Here is a 21,374-nt window from a genome sequence, read left to right on the forward strand (position 1 = left end):
CTAGGTCCCTATTGTATTAAAACTTGTACAATCACAGAAAAAAAATTGCTCCAAAATATGTGGGGGGAGATGTTTGAATGAAATTTGTGGTGTAGTTGAAGGTCACTCTTACAGATTTTGAAGTCAATGGAATTGTCCAAGGGGTGAACTTGATCCAAAGTATTTTTCTTTCACTATATTTTGTCATCCAAAACCCTTCGAGAAGAGCTTCCCACCTAAACCAATGGGTGGTGCTCAAAATGGCTTTTTAATCTCTTGAATCCTAATTAAGTGCCCCAGAACACACAACCTTTACATTAATTTTTTTTAAAATAACTACCTAATAATGCATTTTACTCAGAAAAGGAGCACTATCTAGTGAAGATAAAAATGACAGCAGCAGAAGAGAAAACTGTCCCTTTTTTTTCTTTTTTGAGTCTTTATTTTAGGATTATTCTGGACAGAGAGTGAACCACAGGCAGCTGTGATTTTAAATGACATGCCCAGAGCAAAGTGTTGGTATTACCATTTAGTGTGACTCACTAGCCTTTTGGAGTTTATTCAGGTTTCTTCAGATGTCATTATCTGCTATTGTCCACTGACTTGCATAGCACAACCAACAACAGCTTTGTACTCTAAATATCCAAGCAGCGACAGTTGTTAGGGGGAAAAAAACAAGTGGGAAGAGTAAGATTTACCTTAAGGGCTAGTCGTAAGTAAAGCACTTATAAACCCAACATGAAAACAAGTATATTTTTTTGTATTGCTGCCATAAGTAACTCTATAACTGAAAGATTTCTGAAGTCTTTTCAATATGTAAAAAGAGAGCCCAGCTGAACTGCACATGCTCAGAATACACACACACACACACACACACACAGAGCTCAACAAATAGTGTAATCTACTCGCCCATGGCAAGTAGATTACACCCCGGAAGAGCCAACACGGAGCGATCTGCGCATGCGTAGAACGATCTGCGCATGCGCAGAGCGCAGAACCACGCGGCTGCTCAGCGAGCCCTACATGTGTGTGTGTATATATATATATATAAACACTCAATGGCCAGCTCTTAGGATTGCCAGATGGTTGAAACAAAAATACCGAATCCCCCTCCCCCTAAAAAAACGGGAAAAAATTCTGTTGAAGGGGGGGAAAAAGGGAAGAGGGGAGACCAAAGTTGTTGAGCCAAAAATAAAAAAGACTCCAAAAATTCTACCCTGACCCCAAATCCAAAAATTAAAACAAAACAGCATTAAAACAGCATGTCCCCTTTAAGAGTTAGTGCAGGGATAGGAACAGGGGAGCGCGGTTGAGCACTAAGACCCAGGGGAAGCATTGCTTCCCCTAGGTCTTTTGGCTGGCAACCATTTTGTGCCAGCAGCCTTGGGGAACCAGGTAAGCATGGGGGCTGGAGGCTGGGGTCAGGGGTCTGGGGGTGTTGGGAGCCAGAGGGGGCTCGCGAAGGGGGGAGGCTGGGCGCTGAGTGTTTGTCAGGTTGCCAGGTGCCTGGCATTTTCGCGTCCTGGCCAGGTAAAAATTCAGAAAATACCGGACATTTTAGGTGTCCAGTATTTTCTTAATTTTTTTACCGAACAGGAGCCAAAAATACTGGACTGTCTGGGTAAATACCGGACACCTGGCAACACTACTAGCTTTCCACTGAAATCTGGTTTATATTCCCAACTAAGCCTGTTTTTACCTGTCTGACCTTGGGCAAGTAATATGACCTCTTCATGCTTCATTTTCTCCATATGTAAAAGAATTTATACAACCTACTTTTGGAAAGAATTTTAGAATCCTCAGATGGAAGGTGCAATATAAATGCAAAGGATTATAAATTATTATTATTTCTTAAGCATGATGGTATTTTTTCCACTTTTAATTTCTTCTTGAATCTTTGTGGCTGTTATATTCAGTAAGGCTCAGATTCAGCAAAATTGAGAGGACTTAAGCACATGCTTAAAGTTGAGCACATACCCAATGATTTGCTGAATCAGAAGGTACTTAAGTACCCAAGCCGTTCAGCAGAAGTCTTCAGATATTTTGCGGGATTTTTTTCATTATTGAACATCTAGAATTTAAACCGTTTCTTTTTAAAATGTATTCCATTTGTAAGTGGTTTTCACATTACTCATAAGAATGGCCATTCTGGGTCAGACCAAAGGTCCATCTAGCCCAGTATCCTGTCTGCCGACACATAGCCAATACCAGATGCCCCAGAGGGAGAGAACACAATAGGTAATCCTCACATGATCCCTGTCCATGTTAAATAGATAAATGTAAACAGAATAAATAGCTTTGTTTTGAAAACCTTTAAACAACTGCTGCTGCAGAATCTAACAATCTAATACACACAATTTCCCAAGAATAACCTTTGGGTTCATTAGATGGAGGAAACTCTAAAGGCAGATTTCTTCTAACAGAACTTTGTACTACAACTTTGAGAATAATAAACATAGTAGTAAAGGCATATTTTAGAGCACACTTGAATGGAAATGTACTAGGGTGATACATTTTTCTGTCCTCCTCAATACCATAAAAGGGATTTGCTATGGAGGTTTCAAAACAAAAAGCCTCTTTACAATATCAGAACCTTATCTCAAGCAGTAGCAATGTTGTTATTCCCTTATTTTGGAGATTACTGAGAGAAATAAAAGACAGAGGAAATGGGGACTATACTATTTGGCCTGATGACAGGATCATTGATGTTCACAGCTACGTGCACTCAAGCAAAAAGTACATTAGAAAATGGTACTATAATAAACAACCAGTTCTACCCTCCTTCCCTCCCCTCAAGTTAGAAAATGACTTGCAGTACTTACCCAGATTTGGCTGGGACATTGCCATTGATCTCTGTGGCACTGGTGTGGAAGTTGCTGCAGGATGATGGTTCATATGATTCAGTGTCTGGTTCATGGTCTTTCGAGGGTCTTGCCATGTTGTAATTTTTTCAATATGACTGCAAAAGGGAAAGAAAGGGAGATCAATTTAAAAGGTCAACCTCATGCACACTATGTAGAGTGTCAGAAGATAGGTGCCATAAAAGGAAACAGTTATTCCTCAGATCCTTCATTTATCCATCCTTCTTGATTCACCCCAATTAATTTGTAAACTACTATACTGTTTTCCTTTATTTTTATTCTTGAACCAATTCCAGCCCTCCAGTATTCTATCTGCTGGGACATCAAATTGCTTATATTTCCACATCAATCACTTTCATGAACCTGGACAAATGGTTGCATTACAATGATGTCTTTGACAAGTTAGATGTCCCCAGTCACCAGGACCTGATGAAACACTTCATAGAATACTTACAGAGCTGACTGAGGAGATATCTGAGCCAATTATCTCCAAAAAGTCACAGAAGACAGGAGAGATTCCAGAGGTCTGGAAAAGGGCAAATATTAGTGCCAATGTGTAAAGAGGAAAGAAGGACAACTCGAGGAATTAAAGACCAGTCATCTTAACTTCAGTACTGAGAAAGATAATGGAGCAAATAATTAAGGAATCAATTTGCAAACACTCAGAGGACAAAAAGGTGATAAGTAACAGTCAGCATAGATTTGCTAAGAACAAACCATGTCAAACCAACCTAATAGCTTTCTTTGACAGGATAACAAGCATTGTGAATAGGGGGACAGCAGTAAGGTTTTTGATGCTGCCTCACATGACCTTATGAACTAGAACCTAAATGAAGCTACTATAAGGTGAGTGCATAATTTATTGGAAAACTGTTCCCAAAGAGTAGTTATTGGTGGTTCATAATAAATCTGGAAGGGCATATCAAGTAGGGTCCCACGGGGATCAGTTCCGGGTCTGGTTCTGTTCCATATTTTCATTAATTATTTAGATAATGGTATAGAGTGTACATTTATAAAATATGCAGATTATACCAAGGTGGGAGGGGTTGCAAGTGCTTTAGAGAATAGGATTATAATTCAAAATTATCTGGACAAACTGGAGAAATGATCTGAAGTAAATAGGAAGTTTAATAAGGACAAATGCAAAGGATTCCACTTACGAAGGAACAATCAGTCTCTCACATACAGAATGAGAAGCTACTGTCTAGGAAGGAGTGTTGCAAAAAGGAATCTAGGGGTCATAATGGACCACAAGATAAATATGAGTCAGCAGTGCAACACTGTTGCACAAAAAGCAACCATCATTCTGAGATGCATTAGCAGGCGTTCTGTAAGTAAGACACGAGAAGAAATTCTTCCGCTCTACATCATACAGATTAGGCCTCCACTGGAATATTACATCTGTCTCCGGACACCAAATTTCAGAAAAGATGTAGACAAATTGGAGAAAGTACAGGGAAGAGCTACAAAACTGATTAAAGGCCCACTACAATTTTCACGGAATCATAGAATAGTTGGGCTAGAAGGAACTTTGAAAATCCAATCGCCTTGAGGCAGGACCAAGAAAATCTAGACCATCCTTGATGGATGTCTGCCCAACCTGCTCTTAAGAATTCCCAACAATGAGGATTCCACAACTTCCCTTGGAAGCCTATTCCAGAGTTTAACTACCCTTAAAGTTAAAAAATGTCCCCTAATATCTAATCCAAATCTGCTTTTCTGCAGATTAAGCTCATTACTGCCTATCCTACCTTCAGTGGACATGGAGAACAATAGATCACAGTACTCTTTATAACAGTCCTTTGCATACCTTAAGACTCATCAGGTCCATCTGCTGTCTTCTTTTCTCAAGGCTAAACGTGCCATTTTTACATCTCTCCCCACAAGTCAGGATTTCTTACCCTTTTATAATTTTTGTTGCTCTCCTCTGGCGTCTCTCTAATTTATTCACATCTTTCTCAAGTGTGGCACCCAGAATTGGATGCAGTGTTCTGCTAGGACCTCACCAAGAGGTCTTTCACACCGCACTCCAGTTCATACACACCAGAATGATATCAGCCTTTTTTTCAATTGTAACACATTTTCAACTCATATTCAGTTTGGGATCTACTATAACCTCTGGATCCTTTTCAGCAGAACAGCCACTTAGCCAATTATTCCCCATTTTGATTTTTCCTCCCTACATATAATACCTGCATTTGTCTTTATTGAATTTCATCTTGTCAATTTCAGACCAATTCTTGGATGCATCACGGTCATTTTCAGTTATCATCATGTTTTGCAAAGTACTTGCAATCCATCCCGGTTTGATGTCATCTGCAAATTTTATAACCATGACCCACTCCATTATTTAAGTCATTACTGAAAATACTGAACAATACCAGAGCCAGGACCAACCCACGTAGAATGCCCCTTCTCAGTTTGCCAGTGATTGACCACCATTCATAGTTATTCTTTGAGTATGGTCGTTCAACCACTTGTGCACTCACTTTATAGTAACTTCATCTGGACTGCTTTTGTAATTTGCTTATAAGAATGTCATGTGGGACTGTGCATAAAGCCTTACTAAAATCAAGATGTATCATTTCTATTGCTTACCTCCTATCCACCAAGACAGTAGCCCTATCAGTAAAGGAAATTATATTAGTTTGGCATCAGGTGTTCTTGCCAAATCCGTGCTGGCTAATCCTTATAACTCTTTTATCCCCTAGGTGCTTACACATTGTTTAATAATTTGTTCCAGTATCTTTCCAGGTACTGAAATTACGCTGACTTGTCTAAGTTCTCTTTGTTCCTGCTTTTAAGGATAGGAACTATGTTTGCCCTTCTCCAGTTGTCTGGGAACTCACCCATCCTCCATGAGGTCTTAGTTCAGAGGTTGTTTCAACTAGTTCTTTAAGTACTCTAGGAAGAATTTCATCAGGCCCTGATGACCTGAATATATCTTACTTATCTAAATATTCTTTAGCCCTAACTATCACCTCAGCCTGTGCCTTGAGCAGTAAATCCAGCACTCGAAATCCTTGTGACTTGCCTCATATCAGATCTTGACTGCACAGATGTTTCCGAAGAGGTGGAGAAGCAGCCCTGACAATGTTACTAAATATGAATCAGGAACACAACAAATTGATAACATACTGCTATAGATTTGCTGTGTTCACAGTTCATCACACTCAGACCCCTATCTGTGTGTGGTTTTATATATTTATTGGAAGGGAGATGCCCCTATACCTTCTATACAGGACCCACTGCTGGTATCCTCACTGGACTCTACTCTAGACCTAGTGTCATCACCTTCCTGTTATAACAGTCTCCACCCTTCATCCTAAGACTCCAGATGCCTTTTCCCTTTCAACCAATGACTGGGAGAGCTGCAAATCAGGTTACAGCTGTCAAGCTGCCTAGATGGCTTACAAATGCGAGTGCAAACCTCTAGACAAACTGTTAGAAACCAAGGCACAAGCCCCAAAATGGCTGTGAGTTCTGTACTTAGATTTAATCAACAAAATATCAAGTGTGAACTCCTCAAACACTATAATGGTCTTACCATGGAGTCACAGTCAGTCCCCTTGATCTGGTCTCTCTTGCCACCCAGGCAAACTTGTTTTTGTGATTTATGACCCTTCACACCAAAAATCTCAACAGCAATCAGGTTTCTCATAGTCTCAAGGGGCCAGTCATTTGCCCTCTATTAAAGACAATGCCTGTAGACAACCCTATAATAAACTATCTAAAGATTAATGAACTAAAAAAAATAAGTCTATTTACCAGGTTAAAGAAGGTACGCACACAAACAAGTATTAGTTATAAGCTTAAGTATCAAAAGTAATAGAAGCTGCTGTTACGTGCAAGTTCTCGATCTGCTTTAGGGCTAATCCAAGTTCAACAGGCAGGGACCCATTGCTTATGTTTAGAAATCTTGCCCTCTCCTGAAGTCCAGGCTGCATAGGAATAACAATTTATTCTTAACAGGGTTTTTTATTCCCTTTTCCCCAGCACCTAAACTGATGGGGGCAGGTTTGTGCATATCTCCTCGTCATAGGTATAAAGGTAGCAATCAGCTAAGTATATTGTCCACTAATGCTCCGCAATAGGTTGTCTGGCATCTACAGGCCTTCTTTTGTTGGAGAGGAGGTGACATTGCTTGTGGTAAGACAGTATTTCACACTTGGCAATGCCTGACTTTGGAGAGCTTCAGGGAAAACACTTTTATAGTTAGGGATAGGGTGGCCAGCTGTGAGGCCATTAAAAGTCCAGTTTGTTGGGGCTGGCAAGTTCTCTACCCTGCTCCAAGCGGCTCCTGGAAGTGGCAACTTGTCTGTCTGTCTCCTAGGTGGAGGGATGTCCTGGGGGGGCACCATGTGTTGCCCCCACCTTATGCCCCAGCTCCACAGTGCTCACTGGCCAGGAACTGCAGCCAGTAGGAATTGCAGGGGAGGCAGAAGTATGCACCATGCAAAATCGTCTGGCCATGCCTCTGCCTACGAGCTAAGGAGCCCCCTTAGGTAAGACCACCCGGATCCTAGTCCTTATCGCTCCCCCTACCCCCACCCCTGCCCTAGCCCTGAGCCTCCTTCTGCACCCAAACACCTTTCAGAGCCCACATACGCTACAAACTCCAATCCCCTTGTCCAGTCTAGATGCCCTTCCTGCACCTTGAATCCTTAATTTCTGGCTCCATCCCAGAACCCATACCCCAGTCCAAAGCCCATACCACTTCCCATATCCCAATAGCTTATTTTAGCCGAGAGCTCCCTCCCATTCTCTGAAGCCCTTATCTCCAATCCCTCTCCTGCACCCCAGAACCCGTCCTGTTCCCCTACTGTACCCCAGAGCTTGCACCCTCAGCCAGAGCCCTCAACCTCCTCCTGCACCCGAATCCCCTGCCCCAGCCAGGTGAAAATAAGTGAGTGAGGATGGGGGAGAACGAGCATCAGAGGGAGGGAAAGATGGAGTGAGCAGAAAGGAGGCAGGGCAAAGGTGTTCAATTTTGTGCAATCAGAAATTTGGCAGCCCTAGCATTAGCTTATAACATGGTGTACAGGTCCTTTATGTAAGATTAATACATGAAGAATCCTACAAGCATTTCATTAAAATCTAAACACCAAACACATTTTTAAAACTGTTAATATCTGTTTTCATAATACTAACACACAGGTATGCTGACTAGTTTCCAACTAATCATTTGTCAGAGTTCGGCAAGGTTAGCTGGCATCCAGTCACCCATTGTCAAAATAGCCTACTGTGATGTTAGTATCCCACTTCTCCAAATACTCTAAAACAGGGGTAGGCAATAATTTTTGGTAGAGGGCTACTCCAAGATTTTGGTAAGTGGTCAAGGGACGTACTTTTCTGTGGAGGAGGGTGGAAGGTCTAGGTGGAGGTTGGGTGCCGAAGGGCACACAGGGTAAGGGACTGGGGTGCAGGAGAAGGCACGAGGTTGCAGAGGGTGTTTAGGTCGAGGAGGGGGTTGTGACCTGGGTCAGGAGATTGGGGTACAGGATCGGGGAGGGGGTGTGAGTGCAGGAGAGGATTCTGGCCTGAGGGAGATTTATGGGGGGGTACAGCTTCTGGGAGGGAGTTCCCATCTGGAGCAGGGGGGAGGGTGCAGAGTGTTTGGATAGTGATCTGGGGGAGGGAGTTGGGGTGCAGTAGGAGTTGGGGTCCCAGAGGCACGCACTAGCTGAGAGGAATTTACCTAAGTGTCTCCTGGCCGGCAGCCCCAGCCCACTTGAAAATACAGGCTGCTTCCTCCATGTGGCTCTCAACTCCGCTGCCCCACTCTCTCAGGCCAATCTCTCAGCTCCCATTGGCTGGCTGTTTCCAGCCAATAGGAGCTGAGAGATGAGCTGAGGTCAGTTCTTATTGGCTGGTTGTGTGGCCAATCTGAGCTGAGGATTGGGCTGGAGGGTGGGATGATCACACAAAGCCTTTGCCTCTCTGCAGAGCACAGAAATGCAGGGACTGTGTTAAATGTGGCAGCTGCATGTGCCTGAGGGTCCCGGCAGGGTGGTCCGTGGAAAGGATCTTCTGGCTTGGCGGGCCGCATCCGGCCCCTGGGCCATATTTTGCCCAGCCCTGCTCTAAAAACCAGTTTGGACATTGACAGAAACAAATCCTTTTTAAATGAAGTCGTTCTGATAGCTGTTTGTTTGTTTTCATTTTTCATTTCACATTTAACCTACTCCCACAAGTCTCCACAAGTGTAGATCACACACCCGAGTCACTTCCTTTCGGGTCTCACCTTAATACTTTTGCCTTTGCTAAACCCATGAGGGTTCTGTAGCCTAGGCCTGGGGAAGCCACAGCCTTCTCAAACCACCAGGCATGGCCCCACCCATACTCTGCCTCAAGAACGCCTATTGTAGGCATACTGAAGGCGGAGTGTTGCTGCTCCTGAATGCCTGATGTCCCTGTGCTCTGGGGCCAGTGAGGCTTGGGTCACGCGCCCTTCTCCCTCCCCATGCTCCAGGCCAGGCAGGATGGGACACGCATTCTCGTCAACTCTTCTGCACTCCCCAGGGCCTCAGCAGAAGCGGTGGGGCTGCAGGTGGGCCCCCAGCCCTCCCTTCACCAACCACCCATAAACCCTGTGATCAGCTACAAACCTCACTCGTGTTTCCCTTCCCCCATTATTGCATCCTTCCATCTTCCCCTCCATGTGAGCTTTTCTCACTATTAACATTCCAGCTTTTTTCTTGTATTCTACCTTTCTATCCCTTTCTGTCAGTGTATGAATACTTGCACTCAGTTCTGTAAAATGATCTCTTTCTAGCCTGCCTATCCTCAACTTTCAAGCATTATAAATGGTTTGTAGGAAAGATGCAGTTATAAAAATAAATTAAGCAATGCTCAAGTGTATAGTCCAATTTACTTTTAAATAGGGTGTGGAGGTAATTATAGCAACTGTCAATTCTATTTAAAGGCCCACTGTTCTGTTTGAAGTGGCACACTAAATTCAAGTAAAAAGATTATGTTTAATCAGGATTGTGCATTTGGGATTTTTAAGCAAACACATACGGGGAAAGGCACTGCCCAAGAATGGATAAACATGTATTAAAACATATTTAGAAATTACTGAAATACTATCTTAATCTTATATCAGAATAGATTCTTCACTTTAAAGATATTTTACAATAATTTAAAATGTAGTCAAAAAAATGTTAAAAGCCAGATTTTCCATCTAAGTGACTTTCAAAGGTAGATTCAACTTTATAAACTGGAAGCATAGATTCCTTTAGAAGAAGCTGATGAACAAGTTAAAGTATTTATGAAGCCAGATGTATTAAGTAACCCATAACTTGTCAGAACATGCCTGTGATTCTTACTACAAAACAGAAACCTCAGACTGCAACTGCCAATTATGTACAACAGGAAGGGTGCTTAACAAAAACACACAAGAATACTAAAATGGCCTGCTTTAGAATCTCCTTTCTTATCAAAGTTCCTTTCAGTATTAGCATTCTTGCATTTCAATTATTTCCTGCAAGCAACTGACATTTTTTGAGAAATACAGGATCTTTTGAAACGGGGCATTTCTGACGAAAATGCCCCATCTAAACTTCTGGGTTTGTGTTTTGTTTTTCAAAAAAGCCCCCCGTTTAAAAAAAAAAAAAAGCAGCGGCTGCCATTATGCAAATGAAGCGTGGGAAATTCAAATCCTGGCTTCATTTGCAATATCGACATGCCTAATTTACATCCCTTTACCGAAAAAGGGATGTAGTCTAGACACGGCCTACGAAAGATAATTATTTTTTCTCGTTCAGACCAGAAGCAGTGATTACATACAGGGTTTACATTATTTGAGTCTGTACCGAAGATACTGACAGCATTTGCAATTTATATGTTTATTTTGTTTATTTTGATTCATATGTAGAACAAAGGGCACCTATCCCAAGCTCATAGTAATTTTTACATACTTTCAAAGCATCATTATATAAATAATACATGAAGCTATTAAATAAAACAGCAATTTCTACACAGCCCTACAAAAGAAGAAATAAAGTCGAACCCAAACTGTACTCTACTTTATGGCCCTCCTCTTCTCAAAGGCTTGGTAATAGACTGGCTGAGTAACCACAACTATTTCAGACACTGCGTGTGAGGACCAAGCTCCAATGTTAGGACGCTTTAGGTTGAGACAATATGGACTATATAACATTTGCAGGTAAATATATTCTTTAGATTAACAAAACGATGGAACTGAAATTCTTTGTTTTTATTAATACAGCTGTCAGAGTACTATCTGTGATATACTATTAATGCCACAGAGTCAAGTGATAGCTATTCTTTTGGAAACACATTTGTCACATTTGTCTGTCAGAGCACTTCATTTCTGATCACCAAATTAGGATGAAATGAGCTGCAGTTCTGTAAAGGAGGTTTTTTCCCCTCTTTGTTTCATGAGCCAATTCCCCACCCCTATCATGCTATTTAAAATATGCCCACTGAAGATTCCCTACCCACAAGGGATTACAAGGAAGGGTTTTGCCATTTGCTTCCTGTGAACTTTGTGCCTTTTCTTAGCTATTAGTACAGCCAGGATTAAAACAGTACAAAACATAAAGGAACCAAACATCATCTGGTATAAATATTTCATTTGTAAGTTAAGACAGTTCTAGGAAGCATTATTGCAATCTTACATAAAAATCAACACAACCAGCACGTTTTGTCTTTAATAAATGTAAGCTAAAGATGTAAAACTAATTTAATCAAACAAGCCACGTTACTGTACTGCAATAAAACCCTTTTCAGATAAAAAAGATTTACAAAAATGAATTACAAAAATGTTCTATAAATTGCCATGCAAAGCAGCTGGTAACAAAACTCGAGTTGCAACCAATATGGGTATTGTTCAAAAACGTTATCGCTTTTACATGGAAAACAATAATCTCTGTGTTAATTATACCTGAAAGGAGGAGAGGAATGAGAGCCATGTGACAGGGCTTCTGAACATCCCAAAAAATTGAGAAATTGATCAAAAAAAGGTAGGGATCACAGATCTAAATCTATCCAGCTGCATGGCAAAAACAAAAAAAGTAAAAAAAAAAACCCCACACATCACAGGAATGCTTTATGCACTACTAGAACTTTTTACTATGCCCATGACACAGATTTTTATCCTATTAACCAAGGAAAAGTCTCTGATTGGCCAACACTTTTTATTTAACATTACTAAATGTGCAGAGCTATTGTTACTAAAAAGGAAAATACCAGTACAAGTCTAAAATTAACACCAAGTTTAAAAATCAGATTCCAACTCTAAGGGATCTTGCAAAAATAATTATATGGCTTTTAGAGAGGCAGCAGCAAGTATGAAAACAGAAAGATTGTACTGGATATAGGTGGAAAATGAACTATTTTTCAAATAAACAATAAATCACAAATGTCTGGATGATTATAGTTAACCTTTTAGGGACAAAACGAAGCCCTTGCGGAAGCAAATGTATCTAGTGAAATCAATAGAATTATACCAGTGCAACTGATACTAGAATTTGCACTAATGTCTTCTTTGTTACCTTGACTAGCCAGGTCTAGGAGGACTGCAAGGGCTGCTTGGGGTGTGCCTTTTTACCAATCACAATGGCCTGCTGAGTATCAAAACTGACAAGCTTCAATTCACAGCAATCTCTTCTGTGTTAAAGGTTGATAAGCAGACTTAAAACTGCAAGTGGGTTTCAAACTTTTGAATGAAGAACATTTGGGTAGCTCCTTGTGATCAGTCAAAAGTTCAAACAATCCTTTAGAAGAGAATCCAGGCAACACATGAAATTCCAGTATTGGAACCAATTAAAATACATTACCAGCCAGAATCACAAACACTAAGGAGACACAGCTCTTATGCAGAAAACTATTTTAAAAGTATAAAAGCATGCATTAAGTTTAGTGGCCAACTTAAATTCAGCAGGGATTGACATTGGCATTATTTGTGGGATTATGTTCCTTCAAAGTATGGTGTGGGTCCATACTTTTGTGATAGAGGAGACTATCAAAAATATTAATGAAATGTATTTAAGTATTCATTTAAATATTTCAGCTCAAATCTGTGTATTTGTATGCAAAATGGAGAGAATCACTATGCAGAGGAGTCTCCAAACACCCTTACTGAGGGATTCTATCAGCAGGGGCAGATGACCGTTTTGAGGAGCCCCGGGCAGCATAATTCCGCGGGGCCCCCCCTTTGCCACGGCGCATGCGCAGTGACGCAATGCGCATGCGCGGTGGCGCCGCGGCACATGCGCGGGGCTTTTTGAAGCGCGGGGCCCGGGGCGGCTGTCCCATTCGCCCTGCCCTATATCCGCCCCTGTCTATCAGCCCAGCTACGCCCTGTTTTATTTCTAGAACAACTTTTTTCAAAAATCAGGGAGAGAGAGAGAAACGTTTCAGACAAAAGTAACCAATACAAACCACAAATTATCCCTTCAGTGGTAGGAGGGCAATCCTGCAATGAAGTTTTAATCTGTTGTGTGGAAAAAGACAGACATGGAGAGCAAAGCTTTAACTACTCATGCCATTTGATTTTTATGGCTTCACTGGCTAACAGCTAAGTGTGTATCTTTCAGTATTAAAGTCAGAATTAGGTCTGATTCTGGACAACAATGTGTAAAAACCTTTTGACCACAAAGCCTTCTCTAAGGTCTTCTCTAAGCAGTCCCCCTGTGTTCCCTGGCCCTGTGGGCTCTTGTACATTTCAAAAGCGAACACACTGCCAGTTCCTGGCTGCGCCCCTGCTCCTCCCGCCATGGAGACTGTGCTGGGGGGAACCAATTCCCCCCCAGTACTGGCTCCTGCTCCCCAACCCTTGCTGCCGCTCTCTGATAGAGGCAGCAAGTGTGTGTGTGGGGGGGGGGGAGGGAGAAGCAACTGATCAAGTCACTAGTCAACTAGTCGCTTACATCTCTAAATATAACACCTGTGTGAACACGTATACTGGAATTATATCAGAATAACTATATTGCTTTAAATGTAGACCTTAAATTACAACATAAAACCTCTTTTGGGAAGATATAACTTGTTTCTGCAGTGTAGTTGTGGCCATATCAGTCCCAGGGTGTTAGAGAGGAAAGATGGCTGAGGTAGTTTCTTTCATTGGACCCACTTCTGTTGCTGAGAGAGAGAAGCCACTCAAAAGACTGTCTCACTAACAGAAGTTATTTCTATTTCTAAATTACTGTGAGACACTCACATTTACAGTGATGCAGGTCATATAAATAGAGGAAAAGACAAAATGCATGGGTAGGATTTTAAAAAATGTTCAGCTGTGGGCTAAAACTTCCCCCCTCCCCTCTCCACCCCCCCCCCCCCCCCGACATCAAAAGGACCTTTACCATCAGGACTTCAAGCATCCCGTGAACTCTGAGATCTTAGTGGCTGGCCAAGCTATGTAACACAGTAATACAAAAGTTCTGATTTAATTTTTATAACATTTTTATGATTTTTGTTCTATCTCCAACTCACAGTAATTTAGGACACATTTGCTATCTGACGAATTTTGAACTAATTCATGTATAATCTTTTCAAACTGTTAGGCTTTAATCCCTGACTTCCACTGCTGCCTTGCCAAGTGGGATCAGTTAGTTTAAATTAGGAAGCTGCAGCATGAAAAGTCTGTAAGTCCTCCTTTTGCCATTACCCATTCTTGTTCTGAAATTTGATTTGTCCTTTTCATATGTGTTCATTTTTTTTATTGCATCCTTTGGTATATATGGTCGTACCAATTTTCTTCCACAATTTGATCTGACGAAGTGGGTCTGTCCCACGAAAGCTCATCACCTAATAAACCATCTTGTTAGTCTTTAAAGTGCTACATAGTCCTGTTTTTTGTTTCAACTAGACCAACTAGACCAGACTAACACGGCTACATATCTATTACCATTCTAATGAGAAATTGACCTCACTGGTTTCTATTTCATGGATTTTTTTCCCAGCCCCATGAGATTCAAACCTACTAACCTAAATAAATGAAGGAAGAGAGGACGAGGAATGAGCTAATCTGAAATCTGTTATTTTGCAAGTGTGCTGTCACATAAAATAATACAAGTTTACAATTTGGCTATCACTATAGTAATGGTATGGTCTCCTTTATCAAGGATTTGTCACAGGGAGGAAAAGAACGGATTTTGTGACTAAGCCACATCAAAGTAAACCTGCTTTAGGGCAGGCGAGAAGTTGATGACTCATCAAAATCAACAACCCACATGTTCTGACTCATTTACTGCTCTTCACTGGGTGACAGCTCACATTGTGCTAGAAAACAGTCATCCACTTCCGGCTATACAACCATTATTAAACATTGGGAAATCTGTTTACATCTCTGTTAGCAGAGCCAAGTCATTGCACAACTTTTTCCCCCTCTTTTAGTTCCCTGAAAGAAGGGCGGGAGGGGGAGAGATGCCTTTTCTCAATTCAGAGTAATTGTAAGTGCATTAGTATCGCACTGTGTGGTGGGCAGAGTTTTATATAAATGGACAGATTTTGTTTTTTAATTGAAAAAGCTGACCTTGGGCCACAATACTATGGTCGAGTGATCTCACTCACTGAGCTCCACTGCAATTTCTGGTAAAATTACAGCCAGATCCAAGCCACACTAAAGTTCAATGACCCCTGCTATGAAGGATCCAATAATGAAGGAGGAACTGTACATCAGGAAGATAGAGTGTAATGGAACTGCTTCAAGATGTTAGTGTTTCAGGAGCTTATTTTAGAAAACAGTCTGTTTACACAGAACAGACATATGGCAAATATCTGCACTAGGAGCTTCCATCTACTGCCCAACCAGTGCGTGCACCGAAGTAAACTATTCTTTCATGCAATAAGGCCACAGCTCTTTCCTCCCCACAGGTATGTCTGCTACTTTGGATAGATTGTTATGAACGATACATTTTAATCATCATTTTCCCTTTCTCTAAATGTCAGTGTTTCAAGTAACAGATAATATCAAAAGCAAGCTGGCCTAGTATTCTCTCAAGATCAAGGTGGCACTCATCTCACATTCCAAAGAGGTAGAAATGTAGCCGTGTTAGTCTGGGGTAGTTGAAGCAAAATGCAGGACAATGTAGCACTTTAAAGACTAACAAGATGGTTTATTAGATGATGAGCTTTCGTGGGCCAGACCCACTTCCTCAGATCAAATTATTAGATGATGAGCTTTCGTCTGGCCCACGAAAGCTCATCATCTAATAAATTTGATCTGAGGAAGTGGGTCTGGCCCACGAAAGCTCATCATCTAATAAACCATCTTGTTAGTCTTTAAAGTGCTACATTGTCCTGCATTTTGCTTCAACATTCCAAAGGGTGCATTCAACCAAGGCTCTCCTCTAGACTTTGCATGACCACAGTATGCACAGGCATAAACCAGCAGAAATCAAACCCTAAGATAAATGTTCTTCATCCTACTTATTGTCTAAACCAGTGGTAGGCAATAAAAAGATGGTGGCTCATCAGGGTTAGTCCCTGATAGGCTGCTGCTGCCTTATTTACCTGCACCTCTACAGGTATCAGGCAGTTGCAGCTCTTGTTGGCTGTGGACTGCCATTCGCAGCCAATGGGAGTGGTGGGAAGGGGCTCAGACCAAGACACTACTTTCCGCCACTCCCATTGGCCGGGAATGGCAATCCGCAGAAAATGAGACCTGCAATCATCTCATATCTGCCGAGATGCAGGTAAATACAGAGGTGGGGACCCACCAAGGACTGACTTGAACTGGAAACAGACCATGGGCTGGAATTTGCCCACCCCTGGTCTAAACCTTAGCTATAAAACTGATCTTATGGGATACTAATATTGGGAGTGTTCAAATTCTCGAGTATTAAAGGGATTAAGTTTCAGCAGAGCATTTAAAGTTGCCAAATATCCTGCAGGACACTTTGCAGTGCCACACTTCTTATGAATTCTTACAGACTCAGTCACTCAAGGGAAAAAATCCCACCAGTACAAATGGGAGACAAAAATATAAAGATAAGGTGGCAGCAGCTTTTGGTATTTTCTACCACAGCAGCTAAACCTGTTGGCTACGTCTACATTGGCCCCTTTTCCGGAAGGGGCATGGTAATTTTGAAGTAGGAATAAGATCCTACGGAAAAGGGCTTTTTTTCCGGAGGATCGGGGCCAGTGTAGACGCTCTTTTCCGGCTTTTCTAAAAGCCGGAAAAAAGCGGCGGACATTTTTATTTAAATGCCGCGGGGGGTATTTAAATCCCCTGCGCATTTCCCTATTGCGATTTCAAAAATTACCATGCCCCTTCCGGAAAAGGGGCCAATGTAGATGAGCCCGTTCAGTATGGTTCCCCTAGTATCCAACATATCACTGGTATGACTGAAACTTAGGCAGCTCTAGTGGAATTTATTTCCAAAAATCCTAGTGGAGCCTTGGCTTCAGAGATGGGAACCAGTTGCAGGTGTGGAAACACAATACAGCATGGAGAGGTTATGCAGGTCTGTGTTTGATTTATAACTTATTCTTGTTGTTAGTTAAATAAGTTAGTTCCAAACCTAACTCAGTTATCATTTAACCACATTGCGCCTGATTCGCTGGTACCTGACAATCCCCTTTTACACTGCTTTGACAATATCAAGCAGCCCTAAAAATTACACTAATTTTCAGGCTTTTTTTTACATTACCAGAGTAGTGTAATGGTGCTTTAGGGTGACTGAGTCTCGGGCAACCCCCCATCTCTAAAGACTGAACCGAAAGTTGAGATGTTTGGATTTGTTTATTTTTATGTGTGTGAAGTCCTGTCATTTACTGGTATTTCAGCAACTGTCTTCTATTTATTTAGGGCAAAGATGAGGAGGAAACCTGTATTGTTACCTTCTCAGCTGTTGTTTTCTTTTGCAAAACAAGTTCTGGCCTGCTGCAGTTACTGTTCCCCCAACCCCTTTGGACACTCCCTACCAAAAAGGAAGTCCAAAGGCTCTCACTTCACCAAGTGCTGGGCAAATGCCACAGAATTCTGTGTTTGTGGTCTGCTTTTGCACATGTATGTGTATTTTTGTGAAGAGAAAGAAGAAAGTCTATCTGATTCTTTTTCCTTTCCTAGTCTAATTTGCTTTAACGTTTCACTATTTAATTACCGTATTATATAACAGTGCTGGGAAAAGATTCACCCAATCATATGACAAAGCAATATTTAATTTTATTAATTGAATGTCAACAACAAATCAACATTTCAGATGGCTTGGAGCATATGATCTCACAGAGAGAGAGAAATAATATAATTTATTTATCTATTTATTATGGTGATACGTGCAAGAATCACCAACATTACTGGCCTTGTCAGTATTTCCATTAGATGTTTTATTTTCAGGGTTTTAAAACACATCTGTAAAAAATTTGCTTCAGACAAGAAATGTGGCATCCCAGGTCTTAACCTAGGAGTGAACTTTACTGCACAAGTAATGGGGCAAGTGGGAAACAAATTACAACTATTTTTACACTTTAAAAGTGTACACCATTTTTTGGTTCTTGCTCTCCTGAAACCACTGTCATGCTATTTAAACACTTCTGATGTTCCATTCCTTTACTACAGTATTGTTTTTTAGGGTTATCAACCCACCAGGACTGGCCTGGAGTCTCAGGCCATTAAAGACTAATCATTAATTAAAGATTATATCATGTGATAAAATCTCCAGGAATACATCCAACCAAAATTGACAACCCTATTGCAAAACAAGTTCTGGCCTGCTGCAGCTAGTATTCCCCCAAGCTCTTAGGACACTCCCTTCCCAAAAGGAAGTCCAAAGGTTATTGGCTTTACATTGCTTTGTTTAGAAAATGAAAGAAAAAAAATGGGATGTATTATTAATATTTTGGCTTTTAGTTAAATTAATAATTTGTCACAATTAGGCTCCATTCCAGCAAAGTATTTAAGCATGCAAGTAATCGCACTAAAGGCAACAAGACAACTCATTCACTTAACGTTAATAAAATGTGCCCATGTTATTTTTGTTACTTTGTTGAGTCTTCCTCATCTCCAATCCACTTGTTTATATAATCCAGCTGTTATGTCTCATCTTTTAGACTGTAAAAGCTTTGGGTCAGGGCAGTCATTTACAATATGTTTGTACAGCACATAGCACAATGGGGCTTTCAGCCTGGATGGTCTGTAGGCTTTACCATAATGTAAGTATTAAATAATGAGAAGAGTGAATGGGTAAAGTGTAGTGCCTGAACACAGAGCCACCTTTCAAGCCAATAGGGACAAAACACGATTACCTAGATAAAAAAATCAAGACAGAAAATGAATCAGAAAAACATTACTTTCCTCTTCAACGCTCATACTGCTCTAATACTGTAATTGACATCTTCTCTCCCTAAACACCCTCCCAAACTCTCGCAATAGGTATTTTCTCCTTCACCTCACTTCCCCTTCTCTTCTCTCGTCTCTCCTCCCCAGATTTCCAGACATTTCTAATATAATCCATTGCCTCAAGAAAATTACCTCCGGTCTTGACTCACTTTCTTCTCCCATCAGTTGGTCCCTACCTTAATGTCTTAATAATGATTGTTTATTGTGTATAATTCATTTCCCCCTTACCTATTAACATCCCTAGTGAAGGTAACCGGTTACCAGGTACCCAAGGAGCTAGGGTTGCCAGGTGTCCAGTATTCATCCGGACACTCCGGTATTTTTGGCTCCTGTCCAGTAAAAAAATTCAGAGAATACCAGACACCTGAGATGTCCGGTATCTTCTGAATTTTTCCCCAGCCAGGAGGCGAAAATGCCGGGCACCCTGCAACCTGACAAACACTCAGCGCCCGGCCTTCTCCCCCCCCCCCCGAATCCTCTCCTGGCCCCCAACATCCCCAGCCCTCCTGCTTACCTGATTCCCCAAGGCTGCTGGCACAAAATGGCTGCCAGCCAAAAGACCTAAGGGAAGCAATGGGTCTTAGTGCTCAACCACTCCCCTGTACCTATTCCTACACTCACTCTTTGGTCTCCCCCCACTTTTTTTTTCTTTCAACAGAATTTTTTCCTGGTGTTTTTTTTTGAGGGGGGGGAAGGGGTGTTCGGTATTTTTGTATCAACCATCTGGCAACCCTAGGAGCAGCCTGTGGCCTGCCATGGGCAGAGAGCTGCTCCAGCACGGCCAGGGCTCTGCGCAGGTTGGGAGCTGGCAGCCCCAGAAGGGGCTGGAAGCAGCTGAGCTGGAGTGCCTCCCTCCCCATCCATCCCTGTTTAATCAATTAACTGGTTAAACATTAAGTTAATTAAATGGGATTCTACATCCCTAACCTTCACAGTTCTCCAAAAATCTGTCCATGCCCATCTCCTCTTATTTAAAAAAATCCACCACTGACCAGGATACCTTTAAATCTTCCCTTAGCAAAATACTTAAGGGAAAAGCTTTCTTTCAACACTCTCCAAATACTTCATATCCTTCACCAGATCACTCCTATCTCAAACAACTTCACTGACTTTCCATTTATTTCAGGATCCAGTTCAAAAGTGCTGTCCATCTCTTTAGAACTCTGCGGGGACTAGCTCCAGTCTATTTCACAGTGCTTATCGCATCTTACTCCTGTCTCCCCCATCCTCTGCTCATCTAGTGCTGGCCACCTTTATGTCTCCTTGAACAATTCCATTAATAATGGTTGTGAAAACTGTACCTTCTGCAGCTCCTTCCACCCAAAAAGAACTTTCCTATATATCTCTACCTTACCAACACTCCATAAGTTTTCAAATTTCAGCCAAAATACACCCTTTTCTTCCTCCCTGTAGCTCTAAATTTACCACTCCCTCTGCTTTTGTTTGAATTCTAACTTTTGTAAATGAATTATTTAGTTCCAGAGAACATTTTGGTATATTTTGTTTGAATAGACTAACACAAGATACAAAGCAGGCCAAGAAGAGAAGAAGCAAGTAGAAGTATGTCAAGTTATTCTGTACTGGAGAGGAGGGATATCTCACTAATAATAAATAGAATAAACCTCAGTTCTTAGTTGATTAGGCATTGATCCTCTGTCTCAGATACATTGTGCTGTTTTCCAGTCTATCTTTTGCATCCTCAGTGGCAGAGAAATGCCCCCCCCCCCCCTCTGCTTTATTTTTCAGATTATACTCTGGTCAACCTAACCAATTCTAGCTGCTAACAAACTTCAAGAGAGTTGATTTATACAGGCTTGTGATAGGTTGCTACATCATGTCAACAAATTGTACTATTTCATTTTTAATTGTTATACTGATATTAGCTTTTCAAATGCTTTGCGATCCTCTTCCAATCACTGACCAGCACTATATGTTAAATATTCTATATACAAAGTTGTTTTTCCAGCTGCAGAACAGTTCTGACATTAAAAACCATTTTATAAAAAGCTGTTTTTCCAGGCACTGAATTATGCTGTTAAATGTTTTAACAATTGCTTTTTCAGGTTCTGTGTGGCTGTACATATTCTTAAAGTTATTTTTTCCAATCACACAATAGTTCTAAATTTAACTGTTTAAAAGGTGATTTAAGGTGATATTCTGAACCACTCCCCCAAAAGTTATTTTGACTCAGTAATTATGCCTGCAGTTTTTGTTCATTTGCTTGTTGG

At 41.3% G+C, this 21,374-nt stretch overlaps 1 protein-coding gene across 2 annotated transcripts in view; it reads right to left on the reverse strand.

Annotated features, from left to right (window-relative positions):
- WWTR1 (WW domain containing transcription regulator 1) overlaps nt 1-21,374 on the reverse strand; it is a 134,174-nt gene that overhangs the window by 55,322 nt on the left and 57,478 nt on the right. For both annotated transcript variants that reach the window (XM_014569956.3, XM_006115932.4), the window contains exon 2: nt 2,802-2,938. In XM_014569956.3, the coding sequence (XP_014425442.1) occupies nt 2,802-2,938 (137 nt within the window). The remainder of the gene's footprint in view (nt 1-2,801; nt 2,939-21,374) is intronic.

This window comes from Pelodiscus sinensis, chromosome 10, assembly GCF_049634645.1.
Source record: "Pelodiscus sinensis isolate JC-2024 chromosome 10, ASM4963464v1, whole genome shotgun sequence".
In the NCBI taxonomy this organism is placed as follows: Eukaryota; Metazoa; Chordata; order Testudines; family Trionychidae; genus Pelodiscus; species Pelodiscus sinensis.